The sequence below is a fragment of the Manacus vitellinus genome, unplaced genomic scaffold, assembly GCF_001715985.3.
Source record: "Manacus vitellinus isolate BGI_N305 unplaced genomic scaffold, ASM171598v3 scaffold_10_pilon, whole genome shotgun sequence".
NCBI lineage: Eukaryota > Metazoa > Chordata > Aves > Passeriformes > Pipridae > Manacus > Manacus vitellinus.
Window position 1 is genome coordinate 2,100,735 of NW_021938838.1, and position 19,235 is coordinate 2,119,969.

The window sequence follows — 19,235 nt, forward strand, 5'->3', positions numbered from 1 at the left end:
AGGTGACCTTTTTATGTTTGTCCTTGCAGACCAGAGTGTCAGGCTTTGGGTCTAACTGTTCTCGTGGATGCTCGTCGCTGTTCCCCGGTTCCTGCTCTCTTCAAGGCGTTCAGCATATTGCAGGTGAGCCTTGGGCTTGGGCAGAGCAACACTGGCTGGCTTGTGTGCTTGGATGGGACATCTCCATCTGCTGCTTTTGTCTCCATCTGGCACCTGGCTTCCAGTTGGCTTTGGGAGGTGGAGTTATGTGCCCAGCACTGCTTTAGGAGGATGACCTGGCCTCACCAGGCTGCAGACAAAGCGAAAAAACCCAAAGCAAGTCTGAGTTAGGTGAGAACACTTCTCCCCATCCCTGAAAATTTGCTTTCATCTCGGTGCTGAGAAGAGCCTGTACCCAAGTCTAAATGCTGTGAGGAATTATCCTGCTTGGAGATGTCCCCTGCGCTGAGGGGCTGTGTGAGATGTGCAGGGATTTTTGCCCACCATGGAGAAGGGAGGAAGAGAGGGCTCTGCCTGCTGCCTTGGGAAGGGAAGGACACTGCTTGCCATGCCAGGTGGAAAAGCACATGCAGCTGTTGATGTAGCTGTCGGTGATTGATTGGAATCGGACGTGCTGTAACTCTATATTGCTTCAGGTCAAAGGCTTTCATATCAGTCACTTGGAAAGCCAGTGGGTTGTGTTGCCCCCGCTCCCAGATAGAAACTGTCTGCTCTGTTGGAAAGCCAGGGAGCTGCTGGGTTGTAGTGATGACTAATCTTGTTTAAGCAGGTGTTCCTCTTAAATCAGAGCTTAGGTCTCTTAGGACTCAAACTCTGCAAACTGGAACAGGGCAATGTTGTAATGAAGCTGATGTCTGTGGTTTATGTGCTTCAGTGCCACATCTGAGAGTTGGGTCTGAGTCAGAGGTCTGTCCTCCTGCTTCCTGGGCTGGGTGGAGCTGTGAGCTCTATCAGCGTCCTCATTCTCTGTGGTGAAGGAGTAATCTGGTGCCCTGCTCAGTTCTGCAGAGGTAACAAACAAGTATGTTCTCTTTTATGCTGTGCCCACATGGCAGTGGGCTTGCTAAAGCTTTTCAGGGTTTCACTGCCCATGTAAATTGCATAGTGGTCTTAGTGGGATGATTTGGAAATCAGCAACGTATTCTGGCTGTCCCCACTCTCATAGAAGCATGGTAATAATGCCATTTTAACCTGAAGTTTCCTCCCTAAAATGAGGGAGGGGGGAAGCTTTTTGCAGTGCCTCTGAAATATCCTGCTGTGATGGCTGTTTGGCTCTGAACACCTCCTTATCAGGGTGGTGCAACAGTTAGTTAACAGATTAACGTGCTGCAAGACAGATTGCTGGACCTCAGTGTGTGCTTCAGGTAACAAGTGACTGACAGAGGCTGATTACTCTGCTTATGGTTTTTTGAATCTTATGCTGACTCTTCTGAAGACTCCTTAAAGGAGACCCCTTTGGGGAACTTATTATCTGATTATGGCAAGGAGTAATCCCTGGCTCCTCTGAGCCTTTTGGAGATCTTCAGCATTTGCTCCGTGATCCCATGGCAATATTCTCCTCTGCTCTGAAACAAGGATAGAGTAATACAGAAAGCTGAGTGTAACTGCAGTGAGGCAGGCTAAGTGTTCCAGAGTGCAGCAGGGTTTGCTGGCCAGTGGCTGCAGAACCACAGTCTGTATGTTATGCTTCTAAGGTCACAGAGCAGGTCATCTCCTTGAGGTCCTTTCTGAAATCCCTGACACATCTCAGTGTCTCTTACCTGTGGCAGACTGTCTGGAGCTCATTTTTCTGCTGTCCTGCTCTTTACTGAAACAGGAATTTACTTACATGGTTTTTGTGGAGCCTGTTTGATAATGTGATAGAATCTGTTAAATGCTGAAGTCCAGTGTTACTTGTTAAATTCCCAGGGGTTGTTTTCCTCTTGACCCAGCAGCTGGAAGCACTGCTTCACAGTGGTTAAGCACAGATCAGATGCCCTAATGCAGAGTCCTTTCCTGCTGCAGTGCAGGATCCGAATCTGTTAAACCTAGAGAGGCTCCTGGGGAGTGAAAACTGATCCTGGGGAGTAGAGGTTCCTGGGTCAGGATCTGTCAGTCTGAGGAAATCCTTCTTCCACTTTACCATCTATGCAGAATGAATGCACGACTGGAATTAAGTGCTAAAGGACAGCTTTTGGTGCTTTCAGGTTAGTTTTCCCTCCAGCACTGGGAACGTGTCCATTGCTCTGCCTGGACCCACCTGGTAAACTGGTGGAAGCTTGTCCTCTGCCTTGCAGTTACATTCTGCAGGACTTTCCCCCCCCCCCTTCCTTTTCAGAGTACTGGGTAGCTGGGAAATCTTTCTGTCCCAGACAGCAGTGGGAGCAGAGGGAGCAGGGGCTGAATAAAGAGCTGCTGCAGAGCTAACTCAGGAAGAAGCTGGAGGAACTCTGGCAGCTGTGTATGGAGGTGAAGGGAAATGCACAGTGTGGCCATGCTGCAAGAATAGATCCTGCTTGTTCCTGTGGGAGACTGTGTCATGATGCTTTGGAGCAAGGAATTTTGCAGAGGTGACTGCCGTGATGTTTGGTCACACATTGTCACCAGCAAGCTCTGTGCTGGGGGGCCTGATCAGAGGAGCTTTGCTGCTCAGTAGTGCTGGGCTGAACCCTTACTCAGTGAGCAGGCAGGGCATGGGCAGTGGAGCGTGTGCACTGGCCTTCAATAGCAGGTATCTGTGGGATTTCCCTCTGCCTGAGTCTTAGTAGAGGGAGGTTGTTTTGAATTTCACAAATCAGGGTGAATGCTTAGTCCTGTAATGTGCTGTATCAGTGTGTTGGGTTGGGAAGAGTCTGTTTAGCATTTAAAAACAGAGAAGCTCTGTGCGAACCTTTCTGTTCAAAAGTTATTTCCATTCGAATTCCCACTCACTGTAGAAGTACAGAGGACTTCTGTAGAGTGGTCACTGAGATTGACTGGGGTATCTGGGCACTCTCCCCTCTGCACAGACATTCCTGTCAGCCCTGGCTTCAGACTCTGCCAGTTAAGTCTGGCTATGGGCTTCCACTTGGAGCAGGAAGCTAGAAGACTGAAACTTCAGTCTAGGAAACGTTGAAGAAAGTATCTAATTCTCTTTCTAAAGAATAATAATAAAGGGATGGCTGTTTATGCTGGTGCTTTCTGAGCTCCTGTTGATGATACCCCTCTATTCTAGCCTGTCCACATTGGTACCTGTTTTGGGAGGTGAGGAGTTCACTTATATGTGGGGAACTCTGTTTCTTTGCTTCCAAATAGCTGGCTTTGTTAGCAAAAGTGGTAAGAGATTGTGCAGAAAGCTGCAAGAAAGCTTCCTCAGGTAGCGTCCTGCTGTTTCCAGCTCTGCCTGTCTCCTGAGGCACTTCTGTAACTGTTTCAGTCTTTGGATTGCTCCATCAGTGCTGTTCATCTTCCCTCAGCTGCTTAAATTAAAAACAATATGGTGAAAAATACTTGATTTCTTTGGAAATGCAGCTTCTTCTTGGATTGGAAAACTGTGAACTTCTCCCTTGACAGCTTTATTTATGAATGGTTTTTCAGTTTCTATTTTCAGTTTCTATTTCAGAACAAACAAACAAGTGAGTGTTTTGGCTGTTTTGGTAACCTCTTGTTACACCATCTCTACCTTTATCCCTCATCTCATGACTGTTGGAGTAGAAGAGGAATTGTGTAAGAATAAATGTGTTTAGTACCATCATCTGTCTTGAAGCTGTGTCTAGTCTTCATCCCTCAGTACTTTCTAGCAGATAAATTGAGAGCTACTGATACAGCTGTAATATTTCCCCATCCTCTCTTCAGATGACCTTCAGTATTTACCTAATGCAGCCTTATTATACAATAAATTCTTTTTCTGGCCTCTTTTGATCGGTGTTCGAATAACAGTGAAAGTGTGAATAAGTACCTTTGGTGAAAGGGGTTTGAGAAGAATTAGAAACCTCTCACAGTTTTGGAAGATGTTTCAGCTGGGATTTTTTCCTCCCTGTTTGAAAGGATCATGGTTTAGGACTGGATGAGAGAAAGGTCTTTTCCCTCTGTTCTGGAATCTCTGCTGCTGTTTTCACTTGCAGAACTGGGGCTCCTTGTGTTGGCATTGTTTCTTAATTGCTGAACAGGGCCCAGTGTCGTGTTAGATGGCTCAGTCTCTGCTGGTCCACTTGCCTCTCTACTCTGGCTCTGCTGTTCCTGGCAGATATTTGAGCCTACACATGGCTGGAGCTGTTTATTTAAACAGGTTCCCTTTGCTGTCATGGGCTGCTCTGGGGCAGTTCCCTTGCAGCTTGGGCAGTACTACAAAGGATTTGTTTCTTGACAAGATTCAAGTTCCTGAGATCCTTGCAGACACGAAGACCGTGTAGGAGACATCCAAATGGGATGGCTTTTGTTTAACCATGTGGAATGACAGCTTCTTCTCTTTGCTTTCCTGGTCCAGGCATCACATATGTGGTGAGCCCTCTCTCCATGGTCTGGATCTTTCTGCCACGTTTCCCTCTTCCTGCTGTCGCTCCCTGTGCCCGTTTCTCACTTCCGTGTAGAGCGTTTCTATAATTGCAGGGCTGCTCCTGGATCACTGAGTTTGAACTGCAGCTGCCAGACATCCCTTGTATTTGGGATTTCTATCTGTTTAACAGTAGAAACAGGATGCAAGTACTTGATTGTAAATTGGCAGTAAGTAAAGAGAAGTTGACCTCTTTGGCACTGTGGGCTTTAAAAAAAACCCAGCTTCCTTTTGGTTAGGTGAGGTGACCAGGAAAGTTACCGAGAAAAAACTTGGACACTGAACACGGTTTTTGGTTTTGCTTTTTTTTTTTCATTTTGTCTATTTTAACCCTGACACACTTCCTTGTGTAGAAGGCAGAGTTTTTTTAGTACAGCCAAGACCTGAGCTCTTCCATTGCTTCCTTAAATATTACAGGACTAGTTGATCTGAAACAAACTACCTTAAGGACATCACCTTGGTGCTCTGTAGACTGGCCGTCCCTAATTCCTGCTGACTGCCTTCTGGGCTTCCTAGATGCCTTTGAAGGATAAATTGCAATCTGGTGTAGGAACTTGGTATGGTACATCCTCCTTAGTATCCCAGACAGATCAGTAATGGATTTGTGCTCTGCTCTGTTGTAGGACATGGATCCTCCTTGCATTCATGGGGTACTGCTTCTGGTTGAAAGAGATGTGACTTTTCGGATGGAGAAGCCACCAGCGAGACAGGTAATGGAGCCTGGGGGTTTGCTGGGCAGCCCGTGATATCCTTCATTTAACTCTCCAAACAGTGAGTTCTCTGTGGTTGGTATCATGTTTATTCTCACATGAAATCTCTGTGGCTGTTCTCTGTGTTTTATGGTTGTGGTCTCTTGCAGGTGTGGTATTTATGGGGTTGTAATGTTTATGGGGGCTGAACAGATCTCTCTCATGCTCTGTTTATTGCCGAGTCCATCAGTGACATTCGTACCATAATTGTGTCAGTCTGCTGGGGCCCTCAGGACCAGGGGGTTTGCTGGGAACATGAATAGCTGTGTGGAGGAGCCCTGCACAATTAACAGCACTAGTAATGCTTTTCATGCCAGTAACAAGGGGGGAAATCCTTGGTTAGGAAGAGATCACATTAGGCTGAATCCTGAACCTCCCCCTTTGAAGGTTCTTGTTGCTTTCCTGGATTTTGCATATCTCCTGTTTCCTCTCCTCATACGTGCTGCTGTCAGTGTCTGAGAGATTCTGCAAGAAGGGGAAGAGGAGATGGGCATTTGTTTGAAGTTCCCTTTGCTGAAATGTCTGAGAAGACTAACAGGAGGGAAAGTTATCACAACATCAGTGAATTCCCCCCACTAGTAGTAAAACTGCCTTGGTATGCCATAGCTGTATAAATGTAGGCTCCCAGCCACCCTGTGGTGAGTGAATAGATATCAGACTGCATCTTAGTCCTCCCTCTGCTCTTAAGACTCTTGCAAGAGACAAGATTGGACTGAAATTTTGTGCCTGCTGAAACCCTGAAGGCTTCAGAGCAGGCCAGTACCTCCCTTTTGGCTCCTGTGGATGAAGAGGTTGTGATAGGCATCAGGTTTGCTGTGTGTGTGGTGTAGTGTCCCAAAGGCTAAAGAATAACAAATGCTATTAGTCCATTTCCTCATTGCCCCTCGTGGAAGAATTTGAAGTCAGAATGGACTGACTGCAGGCATGTGCATGCAGGGAGAGCTACAGAAGACATTGAACACTCTGAACAAATACAAAGAGCGTAGGAGGGAGCAGAGGAAAGGCTAATAAAGACCCGGGCATGCAGGAGGAATTGGGAGCATCATCACTATTTTGTAAGGAGGTGGAAACTTCACAGTGTGTGGGGGGGGAATTAAATGTCTGCACCTGAGTTTGTGTCTGGCCTGGCTTCCATGTACCTGCAGGAGCACTTGTTGCTTTAGTGAGTGTAAAAATCCTCTGAGGTCCTACAGACTCGCAGAAGGCAAGTAATCTGTGTCAAGATCCATGAAACTCCTGTAGCAAATAGCTGCTGAGTGGAGAGTTGAGGGCAGGGCAGAGACTGCTCTGTTAGACTGTTTTTCCAGGAAGTGAGACGGGGAAGCTGGGGGCTGGATTTAACCTCCCAGACTCTCCAAACAAATGCAAATTGGAGCACAATGTGGGAACATGTGAGGGAGTTGCTGTGCTTACACCAGGAGGTACTGGCTCTGGAGAAGGCTGGCTGCTGCCAGACTTCCATCACAGATGTTCTGCCTGGTGGAACAGCGTGTTGTGGCCTGCATTCCTTCAGGGTTCGCCCACTGAGCTGTTCAACAAGCTGCTCTGAGATCGAATTGATTTTTTTTTTCTCCTTCATATTGTAGTGATATTGTAGATATACACTGTGTGTCGTGTTTCTGTGCAAGATAGATAAAGAAATGAAGGATTCTGTCTTTTGTTAACCTTCCCCTCCTCCTCCAAATCTCACACTCTAAAGCAAGCGTGCTTTTTTTTTTTTCCTTCTATTCCTGTGCAGTTTGAACTCCTCACCTCCATGAAATCCCTCCATAAGCACATAGAGAGCTCACAGCTGCCTCTGGAACTGGATGGGACCTTCCCCTACTGCCACCGGGACTGGCTGAGCTTCCGCATGGTGAGTGGGCTGGGTGTGCTTTGGCATCTGAAGGAGCAGTGGCACAGAACAGAGTGCAAGCAAGAGGAACCTGTCAACAGCTGAGCCTACGAGCATTAAAAGACAATGTTCTTGTAACAGTTATGTTTTCAAATGAATCTCTGTTATCAAAAGAATGCTAATACTGTCTTCATAAAATGGGTGCATGACTGCAGGAAGTAAAATTTTAGTTTTCACCTCATCTCCCTGAACTGCATTAATTCTTCCTTCCCTTCAAGATATGGTCAAATCCGAAATGGAATCCTGTTTTGTTTTATACAGAGTGGCTCTTCAGTTAGAGGATTGGGAACATACATTTCTTAAACTAATCTCAGGAGAACGTGTTGGTGTCGTGTTTCCATTGAACTAACAGTCAAGAATTTGAGCATAATAAAAATAGTTAAGTCTTTTTGGTTTTGGAGCAAGTTCCCCAGATCAAGCTAAGAGCCCCATAGGAAAACTGCAGTACTTGAAGTTCCTGATAATCAGTTCAGAATTCTTTTAGGAATATCTTTCACTTCCATGCAGCAGGGTACGTGCAGACTGCCAGAAATCTGCATCTGTGGCACCAATGCCCAGCTCTGTGTGTGCTTGTGCTGTGGAGGGAGCCTGAGTGCTGTGGACTCATGTGCTGTTTGAATCTTTAAAAGCTGTATTGAGAGTTAGGAGTTATTTGGCATGCTGAGACTAGACAGGATTAAATCTCTGTAAATCTGCACACAAGCTGGCTGTCTTCACAGTGAGTTTGACTTGCTCACCCTGGTGGATGACAGAATTGTCACCTCAGCTTCCAGAGGATCCAGTGGTCTTTTGGCTCCGACCCCGCTGCCCGGAGTGCTGCATGGTACAGTGCAGAAACAGATTAAGATGTCATTGATAAAACCACTGTGGCACTGGTAGGAGGCTTCAGCAGTTAGCCTTAGCATGTGGCAAATGTTAATTTATCTTTTCCAACTTATTTTAGAACCCAGTTTTGAAACTTTCATCTAAAAATACTAGGATGGACCTGTGCTGATGCAGAGGTACAGAAGCCTAATCTTGGTGCCTGGGATTGAATTCGAGATGCTGAAGTTTATTTGGCAGTGAGGAAGCAGAGGAACTTTGCAAGAGGTTATGGGTTAATTTTTCTGGGCAGAGTTGAGAATACCTCAAGAGCTGAGGTGCTCTGTGTGTGCAGGAGGGTAATTCTTGAGGGAAGGAGCATGATATCAGACTACTCCTTTGTGTCTTACATCTTAACATATAAAATGTTACCAAAGGGAGTTAATATGGGAGTTGGTTTGTATGGATTGCCTGTCTGTACTGTGTGTGATAATGACCCACGTGCTCAGCTCCTTTAGCTCTGCAGCTATGTGGCAAATAGCATTTATTTCCTGTCTCAGTGATCTCACCTGCATCCTGCCTGCTAATCTGTCACTGCTGGGGCTGTTCCAGCACTCCGGGGAGGAGGGAGTTCGGTTCAGTACGGATTCAAACAGCTGCCTTTTTGTTTTGTTTTGAGCATGGTTATTTTGGAATAGCTGTTTCTCCCTGCTCTGATTCCAGTGACGAAAGGGTGGCATCTGACAATACTTAGGCTTCATGTCTCTGACTTTTCTAAAAAATAATCTCATGAACTCTTATGAAAAGTTTGGTGTTTTGTTTGTTTGTTTGTTTTTCTCTCCCCTTCCCCCCTGCTCCGAAGAAAGGAAGGATTTCAGATTTGTCCATAGCTTAAGGTGCTTAATTTTGGAAGCTTTCCAGTTTCCTGTTCTTTAATTTGCACTACTTTTAACATGAAGAAGAATGATTTAAAGTAGAAAAATTCCAAGTACTTGTTTTATGTTTTGTTTCTCTAAAATCCGTGCATAGTGATTCATCTTCATGGGAAGTTACAAGAAATGCTAATAATAGAAGAATGTGGGACATAAGTGGACTGATTTCTGTAAAGCATGGCCCATACAAGCACGAGTATGCAAGTTTATAAAGTCTGCATAGAGGCCTTGGGGGTAGTGTGATGGGCCTCTCTCTGCTGGTTGAGCCTCACCAGATGGTATAATTGAACCCTTGGGTTAATGTGTTTGATTCTCTCTTGGTTTTTGTACTTTTAACCCTCTGCAAGTTCAAAACACACCTTTCCTGTCAGCTGTGAGACAATAATCTCTGCCTTGGTCCTTTCTTCTCATAGAAGCTGGAACACTTGCTACAAGGATGCCAAGGTGCTTGTGCCTTCCTTCAGGGAGCTATTCATAAAGTGGAATCTGGAAAATTACCAGAAAAGGCTGAGGTAAGCCTGTCCCTCACCTGTCATCAGAGGTGGGCCTGAGAGAGAAGAGAGCAGGGTAGCTCAGAAAAGCTGCAGAAAAGCTGTAGCTTTGAGTTTGCAAGCTGTAGTAGCAGAATGTTCCAAGTGCTGTGTGTCACTGAGGAGCTGGTAGGACAGTGGGACTAGTAGAGGCTGATCCAAATGAAGTGGTAGAAGCTTCGGTGGCTCATTGATCCTTCAGTGTCACCCAGATCTCTCCAGCTGGGCTTGTTGCTGATGGGTGCTGGCTCCAGCACTGGAGTGCATTTTCAGCAGCTCCACAGCTCTGTAGCTGCCACGAGCTTTGGTGTGCCCAGGGCAGAGCAGCTGCCTCGGGCTGTGCCACACCAGGTTGGTTCAAATGGCCTGGAATAAAGTGAGGTGACAGCACAGTTCTGTGTGTGGTTCCAGCTTTGCTGCTTCCAGAACAGAAGTCTGGAAGTGGGCTGGAAGAGGGGGAAGGTACAAACACCAAGCCTGTGCTGTCACAAACATTCTCTTCCCCCTCTTGAGAAGCTGCTGTACCCCTGACATGGTAGGTAGGACATCGCTGCCAGCTCTGCACTGAGGGTCCCAGCAGTAAATCAGGGGAAGATATCATACTACATCCATCTTGTCCCAAGGCTTGAGGCCATGCAGGTCTAGGCTCTCAGAACAGTAGGAGCTAGCTGTGAGTGGAAGATGAGGCTGAATCCCTTCTGTGCCCAGCAAATGAATGGAACAACAATGATGGGAATTGGGTCACAATAAGGAGCGCTGTTTATCACTTGGGACTTGGCAGGCTTGAGAGACACATCTGTGGGAACCAGCCTCCCCTTTTGCTAGGGTGGGCCCAGGTGAGATGTGGTTTGGGTGTGTTTTGGGTTGGGTGCTGGTTTTTGCCTGTTCCCTCATTGCCTGTAGGTTGCAGTAACTGCTCATCTCACTCTTGTGATCCCTCCAGGATGCAGCTGTGCTGCTGAGGACCTACAGGCAGTTGATGAAGAATGTTCTTGAAGACACACGGCTGGTCAGGCTGCAGCTGGAGGGTGGAGCACTCCTGGCCAGGCTGAGGAAGGAGGAGTCTTGTGTCACCCTCACCCATGACTACAGGTGAGCCCTCAGAGTGGGAGGAGATGGAGATGAGCAAAAAGCAGGCACTGTGAATCTCCCCGAGATGCCCCTTCATTGCTGGAGGCTAGAGAGCAGCTTTGTGTAGTGAGGAATTATGTTGAAAACAGCAAAGGTGAAAAATGTGGGTTTACTTAGTCTAGGTGGATTCACTTAGATGGTTAAACTTCCTTTTTCAAGCCAAATCAGACTTATCTTCTGTAGTGGAGAGAGAGCTGGATATTTTGCGCACCTCTGAAACACAAGCCTTAATTGGTGATGCCAGTGATGAATGTTTAGGTCCAGAGCATTATCACTGTGTGATTTCCCAAGGCACTCCTTATGCAAGGGGATTTCCAAGGACCTTAACTGTGAGGAATGCTTTCTGGCTGCAGCAGGCTCTGATCTCCTCACACATTGGTACTGGTTTGCACAAACAAATAGTCGCTGCCCATTTGCAGGGTTGGTATGAGAAGCAGGGGCTGAGAGAGCCCAGCTGTTTGACATCCCCGGGGCATTGCACAACTCCTGTTTGTACTGCTAAAACACCTGAAGCCTATCAGCCTGTGAAGGCCTCTGTGCTATGTGCTGTGCAAACAACAAGGTAGAAAGGCAGCCTTTGCTCCCAGGAGCTTCCAGCCCCAGTGTGAGATAAGCCCTGGCATGTGGGTGCAGATGAGGATGGCGGGCTGGTGTGGAATGGCTCCCTGCATCCGCAGCCCTGCTCTGCTCAAACTCCCTGTTGCCATCACAAGCTGGGAGGTTTGAAAGGAGGGAATGGAGAGAAGATAACAAAATAGTTATGGAGTATTATCACCCAAACACTGGGAAGAGAAAAACGCCTCTCTTTGAAAATTCAGCGAGTGACAGTGCAAATTGGTACCCGTCACTGGGAGAAGGGGGCTGACATTTTGGTGCTGAGAGGGGACTGTGGGGACAGGCTGTGTAACTATTTCTGTTCCCTCCTTGCTGTGACTGCTGTCAGCAGCTCTGGCAGGCTGTGCAGACAGTTGTCTTGCTGAACTGGTGAAGTAATCTTGATGCAATTTTGGATTGAATTAGTACAGTACAGTCTTTTCATTCTCACATGACATGAGAAGCACAATAATGTGAGTTTTTGTGTTCTGTTTAGGTTTTTTTATTTATTTTATTTTAAGCAACACACAGCAACTTTAGAGTCCTAGGAGAGTAGGGAGAACATGCATGGGTTTTATGTTTTGTTTTGGTTTTAAGCTAAGCCTGTGTTCTTGTGCAGGGAAATGATCAACTTTGAAACCTGATCTGGCAGAGCCCCTAAGGATAATTTACTGCTTTGATTACCTTAGCAAGGGCAGGGGCGGGGGATACACACAGAATTCTTTGATTGTACAGTGTTGGAGTGCATGCTGAGGCTGTGTAGCATGTTCTCTGCTTCATTCAAGAAATATTCATTGCCTGCCTGTGTGAGAGGAGACTGCATGCCATGGCTCAAATATATGTGGCTCTCTCCAGCCTGAGGAGCATAAATGAATACAGCAGGAGAAAGTTAGTCCTCTTCTAGCCTGTGGAGTAGTTGTAGAAATTAAAATCCATACAGTATCTTTATTGAGGAAATGCCTGCTTTTCAACCAACTCAGGACAGAGGACTAAATAAATCCACTCTTCCTTGTTCCAGGATACTTTCAAATGGGGAAAAAAGCTCTATCACTTGACTAGAGAACTCTGTATAAGGCACTTTTGGTTTTGGGGCTTCTGTGGCTCTGCACTTGCTCCTTCTTTCCAGTCTAGCATGCAGATGCTAAAGGTTCTGAGCTCTGCTAACCCTGTAAAGGCTCCTTTAGTTATGATTTTCAAAGGCTTCTGTAACAGATATGACAAAGCAGGGAAGGGACAAAATGCTGTAGTTGGCCTACTAAGCTGGCATGGAGAAGATACTGGTGTGTATGTGGGTCCAGTGTTCGATTTCTAACTGGTGGTGTGTGAAAATGGAACAGGACTTTGTGTGTGCACTCAGCAGGGCCTGTGGTACTGCTGTTCTGAACTTTGAATTGTAAAATCTAGACCAGTTCTTAAAGCTTAATTCCACACCCACTCTCCCAATACTTGAAATCAAATTATTTACGGAAGCAAGTCAAATGGCTTTAGTCTTCTGAGCTACCTTTTGGCTCTTGTTTCTGTCACGTGTCCCATTGTTCTTTATTCTCTCTTGTGGTGCAAAAGTCTGATAAAACAGGGAGTCATGACTGCCAGGACTTCTTAGTCCTAAGCTGAGGCCAGCTGTGAACAGGTAACTGTCCAAATGTGAGAGAATTACATATAAATAGAGGAAACAATTTTAAGAGCAATTTTCTGGACTCTTGCCTCCACTTAATTAAAATAGGCCATCCAGAAGTTGAGAACTAAAGGAAAAATTGGAGCACCAGAGCAGTGGCTTTGACAAGTTCCTCAGCTCTTGGTCATCTCACAATGCGAGTCTTCTTATTTCTTTCTCCAAGTACCACTGTAAAATACAGCCTTGCCCATCCAGCTGCTTATCCACAAAGGGAAAGACAGACTTCTCCAAGCAGTTTTTCTGGATCTCTGCCTTTTCCCAGCTTAGCAAGGAGGAGCTCAGTCACCAGAATACACATCCTGTAGGCAGCTGGTAGCAGATAGTTGGCTCAGGGGACGTGGTGTGCTCCGATGGTCCCTCTCTGCTCTCCCACCTCCAGGAGTGGGAGTTTGGCCTGGAGTTGGTGTGGGTGTGGCACTGATGAGCCAATGTCTTTGTGGTGCCTCTTTAAGTGCTGCAGTGACAGCTTCAGCAGGGGCTGGCCACCTTGGAGGTGGCATTGCCACTTCTTCACTATTGGTGGAGCTGGTTGGATTTAGAGCCAGCACATTTACCTTCACACCATCTGCTGTGCTGAAGGCTCCTCCAGGTCTGTTGGCTGAACCCACAGAGGTTTTGCTGCCCCAGTCCCTCTGGGGATTGCAGTGCAGAGCTGTTAGCCTAGCTGAAGTTCTGTTGGTGAGTGTGGACAAATGCCATGGAGACCTCCATCACTTCAGTGCTGCTAATACTTCTTTTTGCACTTGCAAACAGGAAATTTTTAACTACCACTGTCTTTAATAAGGAACATAGAGTTGGTTAGCAGGTGTAGCTTTGGCTTCTGGCTGTCTAGTGTAGTGATCAACTAATCTGTAGCTTACAGGCAACTCACTGACCCAACTGTGGAAGGTGGACTAATGCACTGCTGCTTTTGTGGTGGATTTAGAAGAATTATGTCTTATGATGGAGGTATCAGAGAAGCTCCCAGAAGTCAGGCAGCAGTCATGGGAGCTCTTGCTAAAGTGAGTCAGCCATGTGGGGCTGGGCAGCAAGGCAAGGAGACTTTTGACCTGGTCTTTAGCCAGACATTTTCCACTGTTGTTCTCATTATTGCTGATCTTCCAGCGTAGCCAAGAGCTGGGAATGTGTGCCCAGACAAACTGTCCAGTGGTGCCTTTCGTCCTGCAGATATGCTGTGAGTCACAGGTGGAGTAAAGAAGGAATAAACATTTTATATTAATGCAAAGATGGTTTATGCTAGTTAAACCAGGATACACCTGCCACATGCCTGGCTCTCCCAGAGAACCCACGTTCTCACTGTGGCATGGGAGTGGGATTGCATCATGCTCTGCATGGTGATGGACAAGATATCCCCAAGGCTGGAGGTGAGAGCTAAAAGAAAGAGAAAAACCTCAGTTGGTGAAGGAATGACCACGTTGAGTGCTTGGCTCTGTGCAACATGGAACCAGAAAAAGCATAACCTCTTCCCCCAAGCTCCTCATCTGAAAAGAATCTGTGCTTGCAAGCTGTGAATAAGCAGCTTATAAATAGATGGAGGAGTGAATTCTCCTTTGTTTGCAGTATAGTTAGTGTCTGTACTTTGAGGGTGGAGTGGTGAGAGGCAAGAGCTGGTTTTGTGAGCTGGCTATTTTTAGTGTGGCTTGGTGATCTGGTTGGAAGCCCTGGGTGGGGATCTGAGCAGAGGTAATGGACAGCACAGAGCAGACTTCCTGAGCAGCAGCTGCCAGGTTCCTGATGCTGGACCTGACTCAATAACAGCAACAAAGAGGACGATCTTACAGCACAGTTCTTGTGCCTGTCTTCCACAGACAGTGTTGAGACACTGAGTGTGCTTGAAGCCGTGACCAGTTTTTGATGCAGTGGGTTATAGCTGTGTGATTTTGCACAGCTCATGTTTGTGGGTCTTTAGCAAGACTCCTGCTAGTGGCAACTCCTTGGATGCTACAAGGCTGGCACATACTGCTCTGCAGAGTGGTGTATGAGCTCCCTTTGGTGGAAGTAAACCTGGATAATGTGCAGGCTCTCTGCCCCTTGCCAAGGAACTGCACAGCACCATCTGAAGCTCTGTCTGCTTGGGGTAGAGAAAGAAGAGACTAAGCTGATCATCCAAAATATGGGACAAGTTGGGAGCAAAGTTAGAGGTGTCTGGTGTGTGAGTCCTGGTCTGAGCAGACTGGGATTCTTGGTTTGGAAGGTACAATGTGTGCACCTCCAAACTGGCAGCTGGTGCCATAGGCTGGTGGTCACAACCAGGCAGCTTACACTGAGAAATCCTCCCTGGAGGCATCATCCCTTTTCTTCTTCAGAGATGTGTGTCTGCTATGTCTCTGTGTGCTTCAGGAGATGGTAGTCCTTGTGTCATTCTCATTGATGCCAGTTTCTTGGTTCCCTTAAGCAGTACTTGCTCATCTTCAGCCTCTCTGGCAGCTTTGGGAGCCTCTCATGCTGCCGCTCCTGATGTGGTCTGCGAGAGGCACCTGGCACTGGTAGGTCCTTCACATGTTCCTCCCGTGGACCTAATCCTGAAACCTTCATCGTGGGACAATCTCTCAGTGTACCTTTGAAGTGAGATGAAAAAAAAAGTGCTTAAATTCAGGCCTCAGAGGTTGGCAGCTCTCTGCCCCGAGACGCCTCTGCGCTGTTGCTGGTGACACAGAAGGTGCTGACGAGCACTAACCCTTGGCCGAGCAGGGGTGGCAGTGCTTGTCCACGGCTTTATTTGTTTGTGTCAGGTGGAGGGAGGAGCACAGGGCGACATTTCGACCCAAACACATGCCGTGCTGCTTGGTATTCATTCTGGTTATGGTCTAACCTGTTCCCTCTGTTTGCCTGGTGGTTTTAGCCTGGTAAAAAGCACTTACCCTCGCATTAAACAAACCTCGTTGCTCCACACATAAAGGAGTGTGGAGCTGGAGCTGTTGTCCTCCTGAGTGCATGAAGTGCTGTGTGGAATCAGTTGTGGCATTTGCAGAAAGGTAAAAGATTGCAGAATTCTATCTAGGTAAGTTTTCATTGTTCTTTTAGGCTTTTTATGAGATGATTCCCCTCAGCTCCCTTTCTGTTGTTTATTTTCTGCTGTTTTATGTCCTAAATCATCTTGAATTCAGTGAGAATTTACCCAGAAGACTCCAGTTTTGCTTGGTTTTGTTTGCAATATTTGTCATGCCAACAGGGCATTAGGTAATTAATGACACACTGTTTTTTATCTGTTTAAAAATGTTATGGAAAAACTTGCAAAAACTTTCCAGTATAGGATGTTAGCTGAACCGCCTGACATTCCTGCCTCAGCCCAGACCATCCCACAAGTACCATTTTTTATATGGCTACATTGGGATAGATGCTTTGGTTGCTGGAGGTGGTTAATAGCACAGTCCCTGCTATTATAACATGGGAAGTGGGAAAAATGAGGATGTATCAGGGAAATAGGTATGTGGTTTTTAAATGACAGTGTGTGTATGTTTGAGCTGGATACCCTGAAAGCCTGGGAGCCCCAACTCCCAGGCTCACAGCCATTAGACTTCTGTTGAACCTCGATATAAAATATAAACAGGAATAGGTTAATGTACATGAAAGAAGGTTTGGAGGTAGAAACTGTTTACAGCTGATAGAAAACCTCAGCTTGAAGCTTGGTGTTCTGAGGATGGTGTTTGCACATCTTATCTCAGGCTCCACTGCAGAGTGAGCTTTCCCCCTACCCAGGCTACTTGTTGGTTTGAGATTTCTTACAGTGTTTTTTTTTTCAGTCAGTTTTATGGATCTTACTGGGATTTAAAATCAACCAGAATCTGAACACGGTTTTATTGTAACTGAATGCAAACCAGGCTGCAAAAAGAATCAAAGGTCACAGCTTGGGACCACACTTGGACACTTGTTTAACTGTGTGCATTGATCCCTTGGTTTTTAAAGGGATTTCTCAGTATATTTCTGCTAAAAACATGTTTAAACAAACAAAAGAGAATTCTCTCAGCAATTATGGTCTGTGGTGCATGGTATTAATTGGATGAGTTGCTCCCAGTGCATGTGCTTGTCAGGTAACCTAGTGAGGAGGGATTCAGCCAGGTCTGTGGTCTCAGCTAGATCCACCATTCCCATCCTCAAAGGGAACAGGAATCCCACAGGCAGCCCCAAACTTGATGTTTGACCCCTGTGCCTTTCTAAGGACACGTTAGGGTTCTGAAAACTGTACCCAGTTTCTCAAATACTTTTATTTGGTAATTGAAACCACCATGGTTATTTGTGTGCTGCAGAGGATAATTAGTTTATTTATCAATATCTGCTTTAGCTTCACCATGGCCAGTTTGAATTTTAACCTCAACTGCACGTGAAGGTCTCAGCTTGAAGAGCAGGATTGTCCTTTTGAGGTTGACCTCTTTTTATGGGATTGTTACAAACACAGCACTTGTGTAGGTTGCTACCAAAAGGAATTAATGACCAAGAATGGCTCTAATGCATTTCTCTTCCTGCAAAACAGCCCTCAGGCACACAGGACTGTCCCTGCAAAAGCTGGAAGGATTTCTTCCTGAAGGATTGCTCAGGATGTTGAAGTGGTTTGTAGCCAAGGTATCAGCACGTGTGATCTGGGTGATGTCTTTGGACTAATTCATCCTTTAAACCTCCTAGTTGCCAGGTCCTGTTATTTTCTGCTAACACCTGTACAGACATCCACAAGGGAAGTTCAGCACCAGGAGTGGAAGACTAGATGAAGCTGATGTAACATCTGATTGTGCTGCTTCTAAATTACAGAATGATTAGGGATATATGATTTTCCAGGGCAGGTTAGCTGCTCTGTACTTGCCTAAACCCCATCAAATACAATACTGAAATGTAGCATTTCCTTCCATCCGTGAATTTTTACAATTCTAAAATTGACCCGGGCTGGTCAGAGGATGCCCCCTCTTGTTAGATCTGTAGTTCTTGCTGTTGGTTAGGGCAGTTCTTCCAGGGGTGGAAAGTGCAGAACAGTAATGGCTCTGCTGCTCCCCTCCCTGCCATCTCCTGTTTGTGTGTCTCTGGCATCGGCACATGTGGCTCATGCAGCACCTGCTTTTGTGACTCTTTTGTGGCATCTATTTTTTGAAAACAAAACAGGTATTTTGCTTTGAAAAATAAAGTGTAACTCTCCAAGGCTGGCCTCTTTGAAGAATGGATTCAGACAGAAATGGCCTTTCTAAATTATAGGTTTAAAATTACCCTACCATTATACAACAGCTTGGCGCTTCTCCAGAAAACTGAAGACGTTTGGAACCTTTTCCACTGAAACGATAATTGCCCAATGAAAACAGGATTTGGGGAAACATAAACTGACATCAAGCTACTCCTTTTTGCTATAAATTATATTGACTCTGCACTATTGCAAAATTACTTTTGATGATTTGACCATGGAAGAATGTAGCGAAAGACTCTTATTACCACACTCCCATGTGCAGGGAAATTGCAATACTTCCACTCAGATCTGAGCTTAGACGAGACTTTCCACTGACTTCAAACAACTCTGCCTTTCGTCCTCAGAGTTGCACAGGCCACTATTAAAATATCTTTAAGGTTCTTAACAACCAGGTGTTTCCTTTGTGTTGCAGGATGGAAGTCACTTTTTTCTTCTTCAACCAAATTTTCAATATTTGGTTTGTTTACTCCAAGCTGCCTTGAAGGCAGTGATGGACAGGAATGAAAAAATCCCGAGTCTGACTCTGAAAAAGAAACAGGTATTTGTGCAAAGTGTCATTTTTTCTCATGAAACTCCCTGTTGCAGGATACAGTGGAGTTTACTAGTATACTGGAAATCATTTAGGAAGTTTTTAAGATCTAGATCAGCAAATGGATAAACAGATGTGAAGAGGGTTGGGAGAACATGCTTAATGCCCAGTGGGTACTGTCTGTGAGCACTGGAAGTGCCCAAGTGAATCGAAGAAACAAACTTTCCCAGGGACTGTGAGTGACTTCTTTGTTTGGCTCAGTTTGCCTACCTACTTTATACTACAGGGTGGAAAGGCTTATATTTTCCTCTGTGTAAGAGAGTAAAAGATGGATGTTACTCAGAGAGCCTGTTGGGCTGGTAAAAGTGAACTGTCAGGGGACTGACAACATATGAATGCAGTTACCTTGGAGATGCAACAGAAGACCAACAACTAGACATTGAGGTTTTAATGAATGCCTGCCAAGCGAGGCAGAACGTGTGAAAACAGCGTGGCTGGTCCCTGAAACAAAGGACTGAGGTGCTGGGATGCTGAAGGAACTCAAAGAGGAGGAGGAGTGGTGTAAGGCCACACCTGAAGTCCCTCTGGGGCTCTGAGCCCAGAGGAGCTGTTTGGAAACATTTATTTCTGTGTGTCTTGTGTGCAGTCGCTCAGGAAACCATTGGCAGGCCCATGAAAAGGGGCAGCCTTTAAGTGTTGGGTTGTGCCTGATAAGGGTATCAATAG

At 46.0% G+C, this 19,235-nt stretch overlaps 1 protein-coding gene across 1 annotated transcript in view; it reads left to right on the top strand.

The window, feature by feature from the left end:
• Positions 1-26: 26 nt before the first annotated feature.
• Positions 27-19,235, top strand: part of PLEKHG4 (pleckstrin homology and RhoGEF domain containing G4) — a 50,150-nt gene continuing 30,941 nt past the window's right edge. The window contains exons 1-5 of the mRNA XM_029965069.1: positions 27-123; positions 5,134-5,220; positions 6,998-7,114; positions 9,300-9,398; positions 10,360-10,508. Of these exons, the coding sequence (XP_029820929.1) occupies positions 5,137-5,220; positions 6,998-7,114; positions 9,300-9,398; positions 10,360-10,508 (449 nt within the window). The 5' untranslated portion in view covers positions 27-123; positions 5,134-5,136. The remainder of the gene's footprint in view (positions 124-5,133; positions 5,221-6,997; positions 7,115-9,299; positions 9,399-10,359; positions 10,509-19,235) is intronic.